Consider the following 16571-nt stretch of genomic DNA (forward strand, 5'->3'; position numbering starts at 1 on the left):
CATCAGTCCAGTTCAAAATGCCAACCATTCCATAAAACTAATCAATGGTGAGAAAAATCACAGTAGTGGTTGCTTCTGGAGGGAGGGCATTGGCTGGGAAAGGGAACGTGGGGATTTTCTGGGGTGTTGAAAATGTGCTCTCAATATCTTGTTAGGGATGTGGAGTACTCGGCTGTATGCATTTGCTAAAACTCAGAAAATGGTACATTTGAGATCTTTTTGTATCATTGTATGTAAATTTAACTAAAAAAAAAGTAAAAGGACCCTCCCCCCAGGTGTCAGTCATTCCATGTAATTGGTAGAAGAAAAAAATGGGTGAAATGAAAGGGCAAGGACTGATATCCTAGTACAGATTTATGGAATCACAGAGTGGAAAGATGATCTAGTTCAACTTTATTTTGCTAAAGAGGAAACTGAGGCACAGAGTGGGGCAGGGACTTGATTAAGGTCACACATGAAGCAGGAGCCAGAGCTGGAACTTAGAGGTACATTGATTGTTGCTCTGTTATTCTTCCTTCTTGTGTCAGTTAGCTTAGGTTAGGTTATGTTTGGTAACAAGCAGCCCCACATCTCAGGGACAATAACAATAAAGGTTTGCTTCTCCCTCACATTACGTGTCTGTCTTGGGCTGGCTGCCCCACGCTGTCTTCACTTTGGGACCCAGCCTGACAGAGCGGCCTCTGCTTGGGACATTGCCAGTCTCATGAGAGAGGAAAAAGACAGAGATGGAAAACTGCCGGCTGGCTCTGAAAGCTTCTGCTTGGAAGTGCCAGACATTACTTCGGTCCGTGTTTTATCGGTTAAGGCCAAGTGTGCGGCCACCACGGCAGTCAACAGGGAGAGCATGTCTAGTCTTCCCCAGGGAAGGCGCTGCAAGTCACAGTGCTGAGCTTGATGTCGATGGGGAGGGCACGTTTAATCCTCCTCCAGGAAGTGTGGCAAATATTTAGAAATAATACAGTCTACCTCACCACCATAAGCATGTTGCCTCTTGGCAAACGGCACGTTGAGACTGTCTCAGAATTACTTGTGTCATTGTGCCCTTAATGATGTGCCGTTCTTCCAGGCAGCCATCCAGTCGTCTGTCAACAGAACGGAGCCTGCTGAGTACCAGACACTGTGCTGAGCGTGGGCTTTTACAGAGAGATTGAGTATTGGTCCTTTCCCTTTAGGAGCTTACTGAGGAAAAGGGGAAAACAGACGTTGAGCATACAGTGGGATGCGTGCTGTGACAGAGGTGTGTGCAGGCAGCTGTGCTGTGGCAGCATAAAAAGAGGACCTTCCTCTGAGGGAAGGGCAGTTGGTTGAAGAGCAGGTGGGGGGAGAGGAGGAAACAGAGAAGGCTTCCCTGTGGGTGTGAAATTCATCAGAGTGACAAGACGGCAAAGGGTATTCCAGGAAGACAAAACCGTATGTGCAGGGGCCTCATGCAATGTGTTCAGAGAATGAGGGGAAGCTCGGTGGCTGACGTGTGCCAGGCGGGAGTGAGAGGTGATGGAGATGAGCCTAGACAGTGAGACACCGTTAGGACGCACCGTAAATACCGTGCTGGGGAGTTTGGACTTTATTTCATAGGTGGGGTAGAACAGCTGGACAGTTTTAAATAGGAGATTGGTGTGATCAGATCTGTGGATTTTAAGGAAGACTCTGATAGCAAACATGGATTGGAGAGAGAAGAGTAGCAATAATCATTTTATCCAAAAGCCCCTCCAGTGAAGTCGAGAATCTTTGTACAGAAGGTTTTTGAGACGATTAAGCTCCACTGGTGAATTGGAACAATGTATTTTCAATAGCTTCAGTTTCTCAGTGAGCCAGCGGTAGCGTTTGGCCAGCAGCTATTTTTTCCTTGGACCAACTCTGTTGCCATGGTAACAGGACAGGCGGCCCACCCGGAGATATTTATTTAATCTTTCATGGCCAGGTCATCTACTTGGCATGCACAGATCTTGCCACACTCCCTTCCCCCAGAAGCGTCTTGCTGGAGTTGCTAATCCCTGTCTAGTCTTTGGCTCTGCCAGGAACAAGTCCTGGCTTGTATGGTGTGGCTGCTCCGTGGGACCTGAGCACAGATGCCTCAATGGCTTGTGTTGAATTTATTTGCTTCCTATTCACTATCTCTTGCCCAAAGAATGCTCTCTCGTCAGTTCTCCCCCATCCACATCCTGTCCATCCTTCAAGACTTAGTTGAAACCCCGTGCCTCCCTTGGCCTGCTAGCCCTGACCATTCTAGCCCATTTTCATTGGTTATTTCACTAGGAACATTTTTTCAGAGCACTTTTTGGGGCTACCTACAATACCCCTCCTCTGAACTCAAAGCTTTTGTCATCAGTTGTTTGGTACTTTTGTTTATTCTGCCATGTACGTGAAGTTTGGTGTCACTAACAGTTTCGTGGGTCAGCATCCTGTCTCCCCAAGTAGACTATAAACTGGCAGGGCTCATACGTTGTCCTTCTTGAAATGCCTAGCTCCATATTATGCCCATCGCAGCCAGAGTAATCTTTAAAAGGTCAAATCTGACCATGTCAAGCCCTTCCTTAAACTCTTTGAGGGGTGACTTTTGTTCTTGAATGATTCCAAAGCTCCTTGGCCTGGCTGCTGCCGACCCTTTCTGCAGCCCATCCCCCTCGCACCCCGCACCCCAGCTGCACTGAACAACTTGGATCTCCGTGAACGGGCCGTGTTCTCGCCAGCCTCCCCACGCACTCTTCCCTCTGCCTGAAGCACTCTTCCCTTGGCCTCTTTTCAGTTGTCTGATTCCAGTCGTCTTTTGGGCATCCTGGGATGCCTTTCTGTCCCTCATAAGAATGGGCTAGATGCTCCTTCTCTGTATTTCTATAGCACCCTGCACTTGCCCAGTAGGGCCCCGTTGCAAGACGTGTCTGCCTTCCACTGTTGTATTTCCGGTGCCTACCACAGTGCTTAGCATGGAGATCAACCAATAAATATTTGTTCCTAAAAATGAATGACTTGTAGGTGTACAATAAATAATTGTTATAAGGAATTAAGTGCAAGGTGACTTCTTAATGGAGGGGAGGGTTGGAGTGGAGATTCCCTAGGATTTTTTTTCTTTAAACCACTGATGTTGCCCTGAAAGAACAGAAGGGAGCATCTCTCCTCTATGAATCTCTCCTCCTCCTTTAGGAATCTCTCCTCTTTCCTCTGTGACTGGCTTGGGGGAGGATGCTGGAACAACTGGCAAAGGACTAGAGAGAGGCAGTATCAGTCACCCACGGAGTTCCTGTGTCCTGATATTGTAGAGAGACTGAGAGCGACTTCCCAGAATGTGTTGTTCACATGCTGCATTTACAGCTAAGGAAACAGGTCCAAGGAAAGGAAGAGGCTTTTCTCAGCTTGTCTACTTGGTTTAGCAGCAAGAGCAGTAATATGAAGGAAGCCTCTGCAAAGGGAAGTGGTGTCTGTCTTGTGCGGGTCATTGCCCCGTGCTTTGCTCTAACTGCGTGTCAAGTGCCAGGGCTGGGTCTTTAAGCATGGTCTCTGGTTCATTCCTTCGTTTGTTCATTTCACCAATATGGAGCACCCACTCCCTGCCGGGCCTTCTCTGGACCCTGGGGATACAGCATGGACGAAAGACCAAGTCCTCACCCTCATGGAGCTGACATTATATGACAGATGCAGAAGTAGACACATCCTTACATAAGTAAACAGTGTTTCTCTTTCTGTCCCTGGTACAGTGCTTTTGCAATAAGAAGCCACTTTATTTAAAAATAATTTAAAATTTATATCCAGACATTCAGAGCAGCATAGAGACATTCAGTTAAATAGTGACCTCTAACCTGTTTGGGATTTTTTTTCCCCCATAATCAAGGCAGTTGCAGCAAAAAAGATTTTGATTTTCTGTAAGGAAGGGCTTTTGTCAGAATTGCTCAGAAGGAGCAGGCTTCAGAAGGTGGAGAGTGTCCTGTTGTTGGGGGTGTTCATTTAATTTGACAAACGGCCAGGCCCCATGCCACTGGAATACAGAGATGAATGAGAAATAGCTCTTGTTCTTACAGAGTTCACAGTCTTGCGGATGTAAAAGGGATTCAAATATCAGTTTATTTCAGTTCAACCAACTTTCATTGAGTGCTTAGTGTCTACCAGACGTGATGCTAAAGGTTATTTTCAACTCTGAGATTTTTAGGCCACTTACTACTTCTTTTTCCAAGCTCGATAGCTATCACTAAAGTAGTAGTAGCAGGTGCAACATATCTTTTAATCAGGGAGGAAGTGGCGATTGTTAGATTTATGTTTAAGAGAGGGGCGTGTCTGTGGAAATGACAGAGCCCTTCCCTTCGCATCATAACCACTTGGACTTTCTCTTCCGTCCTTCACATCAGCTACAGCGATCCGTGGTGGCATCCGGTGAGAAGCAGTTACCAGTGGAGTACCGCATCAGCAAAAGGTGAGAGACATCCTTCCTTGGCAGGCACTCTAGTCATACCTGCTGCCTGCCGTTGAGCCCTTGGCACAGGTGATTGAAGGTCATCAACAGCCATTCAGGGGCCATCAGAGATGCCACTCGAGGACCTGTAGTTCACGTTTATATCTGTACGTTCTTGTTAAGAGGAAGAATTTTCCACTCCCCTCACCCCAGGGCCTTCCACAGATTGTTATATGGTCTGAGGACTTAACTAGGAGGCCATTAGGGAAAGACTTGACAAAGCTCCTGTGCCCTAAACCGGAAAATAAATGTGTAGTTGTTCTCCCAATCAGGATTGCTTTTCCAAAGAATACAGTCCAGTCCCCATTTGGAATTTGACTTTACCAGATTCCATTCCCACCTCTTGACTCATAGTCAAAGCTTGACTTGCCAACATCCAGGCAAGAAGGATGGCCAGAATCTCTGAACCTGATGGCTTCCCTAGAGGGCAGATTCAGCGGGGAGCGCCCAGCTTTAGCCCCTCCCCTCCATCCCTGGCCATCCCTCTGCAGCCCTTGATTTGTAGTGTAAGGACAGGACTAGTGATACAGTAGGAGGAAGGGTCCCCATCAGAGCCATGGGAGACAGTGACAACAGCATCCTTGGGGAGAGGCCAGACCTCAGGATGAGTGGATGGTTTTTGTTGCCTTGGAAGTGAGGCGAGTGATGAAAGCTTTGGTTCAGAATCATTTGGCTTAACTTATTTGGTCTGGTACTTTTAGAGACCTTTCACATTAGGAATTATTCTCTAAACTTTGGACAGTCCATACAACCTCAGCTTCATTGCTGTCCTAAACTTTCTGATATTGTAGTGTCAAAGAGAAAATTCAGCCTTCTATTTAGAGTCACTGCTTTTAGGGGAGTAGGTGGTATTCTTTTTACTTTTCAGGTAAAGAAACTGAGACACTCATTGCCTCTTTCTTCCCTCCCATCCCTCTGACCCCTTTGAATTTTGGTTCTGTCCTCACAACTTCACTGGAACTGGTCCCTCAAAGGTCACCAGTGAACTCCTAATCGCCAAATCATTTTTCTGCCCACGAACCTTCACTGGCTCTCCACTACCCACAGAGCCCAGTTTTCTTACCTCGGTGTCCTCAGCTTTCTGCAACATGCCCTCAACCTACTTTTCCAGGCTCATCTCCCATTACTTCTTTCATAGACCAGATGCTTTCCCATTTGTACACACTGTGTATTTTCACGCCTCCCTGGCTGTGCTTAGGCTGTTTTTTTCAGCCTGGAGTACCCCTGTGTCTTTTCCTTCCATTGAAATTTTATGCGCCCTTCAAAATTTGGCCTACACGTCACCATCTTACCTCAGTGCCCCAGTCAAAATTAATGTCTCCTTCCTCTGTGTTCCGAGCACTTTACTTTAAAGGCTGTTTCTCATTTTTCATTCGACCTTGATTTGTACTCAGTTATATTTGTGTCTTTTCCCATGAGCTCTTTGAACACAATAGCCTTGTCTTGGATATCTTTGTAAACCTAGGAGCACATAGCATAGCACGTCCCACGCACTCCATAAGAGAGAATGAACAAATGAATCCATCATTTATAGAGCAAAGAAGTGGTCTTCCCGTGTCCTGCCCAGGCTCCTCCCTTCAGAGCCTTCGTTGTCTCCCCAGGAAGCTCACGGCCTTTTCTTGGGGAGCACTGCCTCTCTTCCCGGGGACCTACGTTCTCATTCCAAATCCTCCACTTTGTCAGAACCTCAACAAGACATTCAGGAAAAGGGACTGAACTTTGCTCTTTGGGCTTTGAACTACCCTGATTTGTCTTGGAATAGAGCAGAAGAGCAGAGACTTTTCTGTTTTACAGCAATCACTAACGTACAGCTGACAAAGCATCTTCATAAGCATTTTCTCTCATGATCTTCACAACTCTGTGAAGTAGGTATTATTATCATCCCATTTGATAGATGAACAAACTGAACCTTAGTGAGGTTAAAGGTTAAGTGCCTGACATGGGGTCACGCAGAGGATCAGGGACTGGTCTTACTAGTCTGAATTCCAAGCTCTTTCCATTGCACTCAGCTCCCTCTGTTGAAATGTCTCTAAAACAGAGCAGTTTTAAAGGCCAAGTTTGTCTTCTTCCTCTTTATATGCCAGTGCCTTGTGCTGTAAACCTTTACTCTGTAGCCTCAGAGCCTAGCACAGGGCCTGGCATTCGGCAGGCCTCAGAGAATGTTTGTTGAATGAATGAACATGTGAATGTTGAGAGAGAGACAAAATGGACTGGGCAGACTTAACATGAGTGAGTAGGTAATTACGCGTTTGTGTTAGCTTCCTGTCCTCCCTTCCTCCCTCCCTCCTTCCCTTCCTTTCCCCATGCTTTCTTCCTTCCTTCCCTCCAGCCCTCCTGCCTCCCCTCCTTCTTTCCTTCCTTCCGGCAATTGACATCATTCATTCATTCACAGACATTTAGTCATTTCTGGCATCAGATCGCTGATGCTCTCATCTGTGGTGTGTTTTAGTGCCTGGCTGAAGGACACCGTTGACCCAATGCTGGTGACCCTTGACCATCGCATTGCTGCCCTCACAGGCCTTGATGTCCAGCCTCCCTATGCAGAGTATCTCCAGGTGGTGAACTATGGAATCGGCGGGCACTATGAGCCTCACTTTGACCATGCTACGGTAACTATGGGGTCAGTGACCAATCTCCTGGGTAGGGAACCAGGGTATTGTTTATTTCCCTGAGGCAGAGCTCTTATAGGGCTCTCAGGGAATAAGTGAAATCTTAGAACAGAAGTTCTTGTTCCAGGAAGATCTGAAAGCCTTGGTTTCAAGCTGATTGCTGCTGACTCATTTTCTTATGCCACCATCCTCCTCTCCAAGATTCGCTAGTGGGGAGAAGAATGTGGCCTGTCCTGGAGTCTTCTGTCCTGCTTCACTCAGGGACTTCCCAGTGAAGATTGTCCTTCCTCCAGTCACTCCTTTCTTTATGATCTCAACTGCTCGTCTTTGCTGACAGATACTCAACAAATAATTTTTGAGGATTAAAAGATATCCCCAAAATTGATCTATAGATTCAACCCAAACTTTATAAAAATCACAAAAGGCTTATTTTTATAAAAATCAACAAGCTGATCCTAAAATGTGTATGGAAATGCAAAAGACCTAAATTAGCCAAAACAATTTTGAAAAAGAACAAAGTTGGAGGACGTATACTCCCTGATTTCAAAACATAATATAGAGCTCCAGTAATCAAGGCAGTGTGGTATTGGTGTAAGAGTAGACACATAGGTCAGTGGAACAGAATAAAGTCCAGGACGTTTATGGTCAATTGATTTTTGACAAAAGTGCCGAGGAACTTCAATGAGCAAAAGATAGTCTTTCCAACAAATGGTACTGGAACAATTGAATCTATCTGTGAAATAATAATAATAGTAACAACAATTTTAGAGCCTTTCCTCACACCATATACAAAAATTATCTCAAAATAGATCATAGACCTAAATGTATAATGCAAAACTATAAAACTTTTAGGAGAAAACATAGAAAAAAATCTTTGTGACCATGAGTTAGGCAAAGATTTCTTAGATAGGATAGCTAAAACATGATCCATAAAAGAAAAATAAAAGTGATAAATTGGACCTCATCAAAATTAAAATCATTTGATTTTCAAAACACCATTAGAAAATGAAAAGACAAGCCACTAACTAGGGGAAAACATTTGCAAATCATGTATTTGATAAAGGACTCATATCCAAAAATACAAAGAACTCTTATAACTCAATAATAAGACAACTCAATTTTTTAAAATGGACTTCTTTGAATTAATACTTTGAATAGGTTAATAATCAAATAGATTATTTGAATGGGCACTTCACCAAAGAATATAAATGAATGGCTAATAAGCGCATGAAAAACTGCTCAACATCATTAGGGAAATGAAAATCAAAACCACATGAGATAGCACTGCACTCCTATTAGAATGGCTAAAATAAAAAGGATCATATCAAGTGTGGAAAAGGATGTGGAAGAACTGGAACCCCCATATGATGCTGATGGGAATGTAAAGTGGTACAGACACTTTGGAAAATAGTTTGGCAGTTTCTTAAAAAGTTAAACAGGGCCGGCCTCATGGCTGAGTGAGTTTGCGCACTCTGCTTTGGCGGCCTAGGGTTTCACCAGTTCGGTTTCTAGGCACAGACATGGCACCACTCGTCAGGCCATGCTGAGGCGGCATCCCACATGCCACAGCCAGAGGCACTCACAGCTGGAATATACAACTATGTACTGGGGGACTTTGGGGAGAAGAGTAAAAAAACAAAACGAAACAAAACAAAACAAAACACTGTGCTAAGTGAAAGAAGCCCAACACAAAAGACTACATGTTTTATGATTCTATTTATGTGAAATTTCTAGAAAACGCAAAACTATAGAGACAGAAAGCACATCAGTGTTTGGCCGGTGTGGGGGATGGGAGTAGGAATTGACTGCAAACTGACGTCAGAGAACTTTTTCAGCTGACTCAAGTGTTCTAAAATTGGGTTGTGGGAATGGTTGCACAACTGTTAAAATTTACTAAAACTCATTCAGAAGTACTCTTACAATGGGTGAACTTTATGGTGTGTAAATTATATCTCAATTAAACTGTTTTATGACAAAATGTATGTCTTCAGCAAATAATGGGGAACTCTAGTCTTATGACTTGGTGTTCCTACAGAATAATTATCTATAATAGGTTATATATTAATTTCTTTATTTCGTTGAGAACCTGAAGGTACAATTAACCCTTCATAGAGTACTTTCACTACTGACAAGCAATTCTGTTTGATTAGTATACAATTCACTTAATATGAGTATCTAATAAATTAGTAAAAGAAAAAACGTATATTGAGTATGTGCCAGCAGAGATGGGCACACACTCTACTAGGTGTGGCTCAATGCCGTATCCCATCTGTGACACTCCCGTTTTTCTCTTCCCTGTTTTATGGCGGAATCATGGCTGTTACTCTGATGCCATCTGCATGAAATAATGATATGTTCTGTTTTTGTCTCAGTCACCAACCAGCCCACTGTACAGAATGAAGTCTGGGAACCGAGTTGCAACATTTATGATCTATGTGAGTCTTGCTTTGGAGGGACCAGGGCTTCTTACTTAATGACTATTTATATCACTTTTCTTTTATGGTTTTCAAAGCAATATCAGATTTTGATTTTATCTGATACAGCACAAAAATCTCCAGGACTTCTGTGAATTTCAGATAGCATTTTTGTTAGCACTGTAGGAGATATAAAGAAATTTAAGTCCAAGTTCCTGCTCTCAAAGAGCTTACAGTGTGTAGACCTGAATGTGATCTTGTTGCAGGCAATGATTAGGATGGGAAGTGGGGTCACATTGGAAGCCAAGAGACCCTGGGACCTCACCGACACAGGAAGAGGACGTGAGAATCTCTCTCTTTGAGGTCCCATGGACTAGTTGGTGTTGAAAAGCATGGACCTATAGATGAGGTTGTGGAGCTGCGAGGGGAAAGAGAGAAGAGAAACGAGGCAGCTAAGATCACAAGAGGGAAGAACAGAGAGGCCTACAGAGAAATTCAGTAAATGTTGCCCTCTCACATGTAGTGAAAATTCTCTTCCTTATCTCTCCATAAAATCTTCAGCAAAATCTTCATTACAGCCCTTTAAAAAATAAATTGGCGTCCTCTCCTAATTTCTGACCTGATCCTACAGGATTCGGCCCCAGTCTTTATCGTCTCACCTAAACCCTTCCCTTCAGATCATATGGGTTTACCTCCTTCTCTATGGACAAGTCATAATTTCAGTCATCTGTCATTATGAGAGGTGTGTTACTGTCAACTGAAGGGATAAACATGCTAACTAGAAGGGCTCTATATAACACTCAACGATGAAGTCCTGGTTTCAGGCTCAGCACACTAGCAGACACCCCTCCCCGGCATCCCCTCTTTTCTTAGTGCTGTGTCTCGTCTCCACAGCGCAGCCAAGAAAGGGCGATCAGAGGCTGGCACTCCATGGTCTTTAGTGCTGGCAATTCCAGCATGTTTTTTCATGTGGCTCAGTTTTATACTTCCTGCAGAACACCGCTTCTAATGGTGTCTGGCCTCTGGTGGTCATTCTGAGTGTTCCAACAGGCACAGAGGGATAGCTGACGTCAGCTCTCCAGGCAGAGGGCACGTCTTGGATCAACAGCTGGTTGCATCTCTGGTTGATGACTCAAGCTGGCATGGGAGGTCACAGGCAGTGACGAATATTGATATCAATCAAAGACTAGGACATCTAGGGGCCAGTTTCTCTCTGTTCTTTGCCTCCGTAATATCTCCTACAGCTGGTTCTCTGGTTACAAAGGCCCAGTTACTATGGTAAGGGTAGCGTGGATGCAAGAGCCCAGCAATTTTATGGCGGATGCGTGTGTGTGTGTGTGTGTGTGTGTGTGTGTGTGTGTGCACGCATGCGCACATGCATGTGTATTTGGTTTTAAGCATCTGAGACAGAGTGGAAGGGAATGTGCTTTGGGTTTGGAGTCACTTCGCCTATTCTGGTTCTGCCACTTAATATGTGGCCTCAGCACCAATCACATCAATTCTTTGAGCTCTTTTTCTTGCCCTGCACCCCTCACAGGGTTGTCATGAGGATCTGATGAGATAATCTAAGGGGATTTCACTCTGTAAAGTTTCATACAATATGCCTCTGTCATTGTATCCCACAAAGCAAGTATGGGACCCCGTAAAGGGGCGCCTGCGTCGTGGGACCTAGGAAGTGCTAGGTTGTGCCCAATTCTTTCATCTTCAGGTCGGGGTAAAGACCATCGTAAACATTTCTAAAGACAAGTATTAAGGTTTGTGGAGAACATGAGAGTAATATTGTAGGGAGAAAATAATCTTTAAGATTCGCAGAGGATTGAGTTATAATCGAGTTAGTGATTTTCTGCTCAGACTGGTAGAAGATCAGTCCCGGTAGAAAACAGTGGCAGGTTCACAGAGGGAAGATTTCCCTCTCCTCCCCACAGATCTCATAGTCCTGCTCACCAGCTTCATAGCACGCAGGTCAGGTTCTCTTTTTAAGCTGTTGGACAAGTCTTTCCTTCCCCATACACTGTGAGACCACAGGTAAAGGAATGCAGGAAAGTCCAGGTTCCTTCAGTTGTATCTTGCTTACACCCACAGTGGCTGACAGTGGGGGTTAGAACAGAATCATCCAGTTTGTTAGCTACTTAAACACAAGCAGCAAATTGTTGCTTTCGTTGCCCTTCCCAAAGGGATACAAGGGAAGCCAAGAAATGTTATAAAAATCACCACTGCCATTTCCAGGTTCGGAATCCCCAATTCAGTTCAGTTTCCTCCAACAAGTGCCAACATCCTACCTCCTAGAGCCCTTGTGTAACTCGGGTGAATATGGTGGCATCCATGAATGTTCTGGTGGACAGTTAGCCAGGGGGACGTAAGACTGGCACTCTCATGTCATGCTGCTGGTGAGAAAATAATTCAGCAGTTATGTCTCAAAAGTGTTCAGCATGTGCATACACTTTTCACCCAATAATACCAATGTTTGGACTCTTTCTATGAAAACAATCTAAAATGCAAAAATGACTTTATTCATTAAGATGTTCAGTGCAGTGTTGTTTATAATAGGAAACATTTGGACATGACCTGAGTGTTCAAGAGTACATCATCAAGGCTACGAGCAGGGACTTTGCAGTTAGCATGGGCTCTGTGCAAATCCTGGCTCAGTCACCGAAGAGTTATGTGACCTTTTGTAAAGTACTTGATCTCTCTGAGACTTGGTTTCTTCATCTGTAAAATGTGAATAATGACAATAACCATCCTAACTTATAGGATTGCTGTGAGGAATAAGTGGGATAATATATTGGTAAGGACTTAGTATAATGCCTAGCGTATAGTCAGTGCTCAATAAATGTCAGTTATTAGTATGTAAACTATAATAAGCTTTTTTTCTGGATGGCAAGATGATGAGTAATATTATTTTTCAGTATTTTCCTGCATTTTTCAAAATTTTTATGGTTTTTTTGACAACCAGAAAAAAATCTTCATATTAATAAAACACATCCATCGTTCTAGAATATACCAATGGTGAAGCTCTGTGACTGAGCTTACGTAGAGAGGGACTGAGTGATCTGGGAAACACCACAAAGATGTAATCAGTAGTTCCTATGATGCCCAACTTTCAAAACTAATTGTTGTAGTCTAAACAGTATTCTGCAAGCCACAGGTCATCGTCCATTAGTGGGCTGTGAAATAAATTTAGTGGATCTGGTCTGCATTTAAGAAATCTGAACTAGAAGAGAATAACATAAAATGGAAAATAACAGAGGGTATGTCTTATAGTAAGAATGTTTTATGAAACTTTTACTTCAGAGGTGTGTGTGTGTGTGTGTGTGTGTGTGTGTTTGTCTTGGGTTGTGACATAAACTATAATTCTTCCTGAGGGTCTCAAAGTTTGAATCGCTTATTGTAGCCCTCAGTAAGGTTGTTAGCTGGAAGGATATAGAAAGGGGGAATTCCTGAATATTATCCTTCGTGGCCCCATAGGCAAACGCTGATGCCGTTGAGTAGGCTCCTTAATTCCTAAATTGGGTGTTTGTCTTTCAGTAAGTATTTCTTGTAGAGTTGAAATAGGGGAGCACAGGAGGGAACCTAAACAGAAATGGCATCAGGGGCCAAGTAGGGCAGAGCAGGGCATCCAGGGGCTATTTCAACCCTGGCTCTCCCTCTGGCGTTCTAGCTGAGCTCAGTGGAAGCAGGAGGAGCCACAGCCTTCATCTATGCCAACTTCAGCGTGCCTGTTGTCAAGGTGAGTGGGGGTCTGGTCCCAACAGATGGTGGCTATAAGAGTGAAGAACTAACACCCTAGTTTTCCTGCTGTCTCTGCCTGCAAGCTTATTCCTGGGAGGGGGGCAAAAAGAGGTCTTGCCTGATTCCCAAATCAAAGATAATCCCTCAGTCTTCTTGATGACCCCATTACTTGTGCCTCTATTTTTTATTTTATTTACACTTACATTACAAGTAGATGATTACGTGTCTGCCTTCTCTATTACAAGAGAGCTCCTCAAAGGGAAGAACTCTATTTTACTCACCTTTGGATCCTCTACGGCAACTGGTCCCTTCACTCATTCCTTCAGTAAACATCAAGGGCTGGAGACACTGAGGGTACTGAGGAAGACTCAGTTCTCGTCCCCCAGGAGCTCACAGAGAATGGGGCACAGGCAGTGACAACGTATTGTAATAAGAGCTATGGAATCAAGTGAGACAGAGGAGGGTCGTGTGGCGAGAGGTTTGTTTAATGAATGAATATTTCCCTCAGATTTCAGATCAATCAAATTCCCTGACAGCCCTTACCTGACTCAGGAAGTCATGACTATAAAGCACTTAGCAGACTGCTGGCACATCCTAAGCATTTCAAGAAGTAAATGCTGGGTATCTATGAAAACTCGGGGCTGGCATCTCTCCTAGGCTTGGGAATGCAGTGGCTGTCACTGCATCCTGGAAAGCTCTCCAGTACTTGGGCTTTGTCTCCTTCTAATGGCCCAGGTTAAAGTCAGTCTATAGGAAATGTATAGGGAAAAAAGCTGGGTATAGGGGAAAAAAAGCATATTTAGGATTTGGAGTCAAAACACCTGGGTTTGAGTTAGCTCTGTCTTAGTTGCATTATTTAAAGCCCCTAAGCCTCGACTTCCTTGCTGGTAAAGTGGGGATTGTGATAATGCCTTCTTCCTGGGGGCGTTACACTCAGTGTCTAAGGAAGGGTAGGTTCTTAGTTGTATGAGGGATGTTTTGTTCCCCATTGTGGTTCTGGATGAGTGCCTCTCCTCAGTGATCCAGCGACACCCTGCGCTCACTGTTCTCTCAGCACTTGTCAAACTGTCTTGTCCTGGTCTGTTTTTATATCTGTCTCTCAAACAAGACTGAGCTCCCTGAAAGCAGAATTGGACATGATTTGTCTCCGCCTCCTCAGGGCCTGGAACACAGTAGGCCCTCAGTAAATGATGTATGCATGAATGAATGAGTAAATGGCAATTTAGGCCATTTGGTGCCATTTTACCCATGCCTTGCCCCCAGTCTGCATGGACAGCTTTCTTGTTTAATGACATGCATGCATTTGTTCTCAGTCATGTGCTTCCAAAGGACTGAGATTCTGGGTTGACCGTCTCTGGGGCGGGGCCCTCTTGTTTTCAGAATGCAGCACTGTTTTGGTGGAACCTGCATAGGAGTGGTGAAGGGGATAGTGACACACTTCATGCTGGCTGTCCTGTCCTGGTGGGAGACAAGTGGGGTAAGGCCTCTTTCTGGGCACGAGAATGGGGTGAAGGGTTCAGAGTAAAGTGAAATGGGGATGGATGGAAAATAGCATAGCCTTTTCATTCTACAAGCTTCGTTACAGTGCCACATTGTATTAAGATCATCAGATTCTGGGTTAATTGCTCCCAACAGATTGGGAGCCCGTAAAGGGCAGGGATCCTGTCACAGAGCAGGTACCAGAAAAAGTTTATTGACCTGACCAGCTGGATCTTGATTCGTAAGCACAGCTGAGGAGGACTATGGTGCTAAGTCCCAGCCCTCCATCCAAGGAGAGAACCATCAAGCCATGATGACCTCTACCATTTAGTGCCTCCCCATGAGGAGATGATCAGACGAGGAAGAGATAAATAAGGAGCACATGTATTTATGTCATATATGTGTCCAAGAGCACTTAGTTCTAAAGACTGAAAAAGAAGCAGGAGAGGGATTCCGTGCCGAGATGGACATTGGCAGGAGAAGCCACTCCCTTCCTGTCGTTACTCTGGAATGGCACCATGGGGGAGGTGGGCTTTTAGGAACTACGTGAAGGAAAGGCAGATGACTTTAGTACCACAGGTTGGAAAATGAGTCTGTAGTAGACAGGACCTGTCAGGGACTTTTTCCAGGGGACGATTTGCTATTTATCTCTGTTGGAGGCAACAGCTTGTGGTCCACAGCAGGGCTGGGACTAGGGTAAGGCAAGTGAGTTGCCCAGGGTGCAGAATTCAAGGAGGCCCTCACACGACCCCGTGAGTGAGCCCTGCTACTGTCCGCCCTGCTGAGCCTGCTCTCTTCTTCCTCCCCATTCTCTCTCAGTGGCCAACAAGTGGATACACGAGTATGGACAGGAATTCCGCAGACCCTGCAGCTCAAGCCCTGAAGACTAAAATGTTGGCAGAGAGAAGTTGGTGGAGTCTGTGGCTTTGCAGAGAAGCCTAAGCCAAAAGCTAGGGTGGTAGAGGGAAAAAGGAGAGCAACCTTCTGGAAGAGGGCCTTGTCAGCATTGCCTGTTCATTGCAAATGGGAGACAAGGAACTGGTCTTTACCAGGGGACACCTGAGAACTTATGTTGTTTCTCCTCAAGCCATGAGAGTCACGGTAGAATGAACAATACAAGGGAGGGGCAAGAAGGCTGGAGAGAGAAGTTTCTGGAGTTCAGACATTCTCGGCTGAGAATCTTTGGGGTTTGGTCAGTGTGGCTTTTCCCACTTTGAACCTTGACCTCAGGGGCCCAGAAGTGGCAGTGAGGACACCTGCGGGAGGGGGCTAGCCCGACTCCTGTGGCTTTTGCCCTTCTACCCACTGACTTCAGCTGAAGACTGAGCAGGGAGTGGCTCTGAATCAGGAGTGTACCTCATATGATGACTTTTTTTTTTTAAGCAGAAAGCAACTTTTTTGTATGATTTTTTAATACAGTCATTAAAAATGTTTACAAATCATTTTTCACAACTGAGAATATTCTTACATTATAATGTTGAGTGAAAAAAATCAGAGTATAGATTTTATGTTATAAACTCAACTGGGCTCACCTCCCACCACTCCCCTCTCTCTACATTCCAGGCGCATGACGTTCTTTCTCTTCCTCAGACACATGACATTCTTTCTGTTCCTCAAAACCGCCACGCTGGTCATCGTCAACATTGTTCCACTAGTCAGACCTTCCCATTTGCTGACCCCTCAGATCCTCCCATGGCCGAGCTCTTCTCGTCATTCCACTTCTGGCTCAGTGTCACTTGAGGGAGGCCTTCTCTGACCACCCGACCTTCCAGCCACTTACTTTCACATTAACCGATTTTATTTTCTTCATATCGCTTTTCTCAAATTGAAATTACTTTGTTCATTTGTTGAAATGTGGTCAGTTGCCTTCCCTGCCGGGTGAGTGTTTTAAGACCCCAC

At 44.7% G+C, this 16571-nt stretch overlaps 1 protein-coding gene across 4 annotated transcripts in view; it reads left to right on the plus strand.

Annotated features, from left to right (window-relative positions):
- P4HA3 (prolyl 4-hydroxylase subunit alpha 3) overlaps window positions 1-16114 on the plus strand; it is a 37028-nt gene extending 20914 nt beyond the window's left edge. For all 4 annotated transcript variants that reach the window (XM_070274411.1, XM_023645732.2, XM_023645730.2 and 1 more), the window contains 6 exons: window positions 4338-4402; window positions 6891-7050; window positions 9423-9485; window positions 13123-13191; window positions 14574-14670; window positions 15492-16114. In XM_070274411.1, the coding sequence (XP_070130512.1) occupies window positions 4338-4402; window positions 6891-7050; window positions 9423-9485; window positions 13123-13191; window positions 14574-14670; window positions 15492-15562 (525 nt within the window). In that variant the 3' untranslated portion in view covers window positions 15563-16114. The remainder of the gene's footprint in view (window positions 1-4337; window positions 4403-6890; window positions 7051-9422; window positions 9486-13122; window positions 13192-14573; window positions 14671-15491) is intronic.
- Window positions 16115-16571: the final 457 nt, after the last annotated feature.

This window comes from Equus caballus, chromosome 7 (genome assembly GCF_041296265.1).
Source record: "Equus caballus isolate H_3958 breed thoroughbred chromosome 7, TB-T2T, whole genome shotgun sequence".
Taxonomy (NCBI): Eukaryota; Metazoa; Chordata; class Mammalia; order Perissodactyla; family Equidae; genus Equus; species Equus caballus.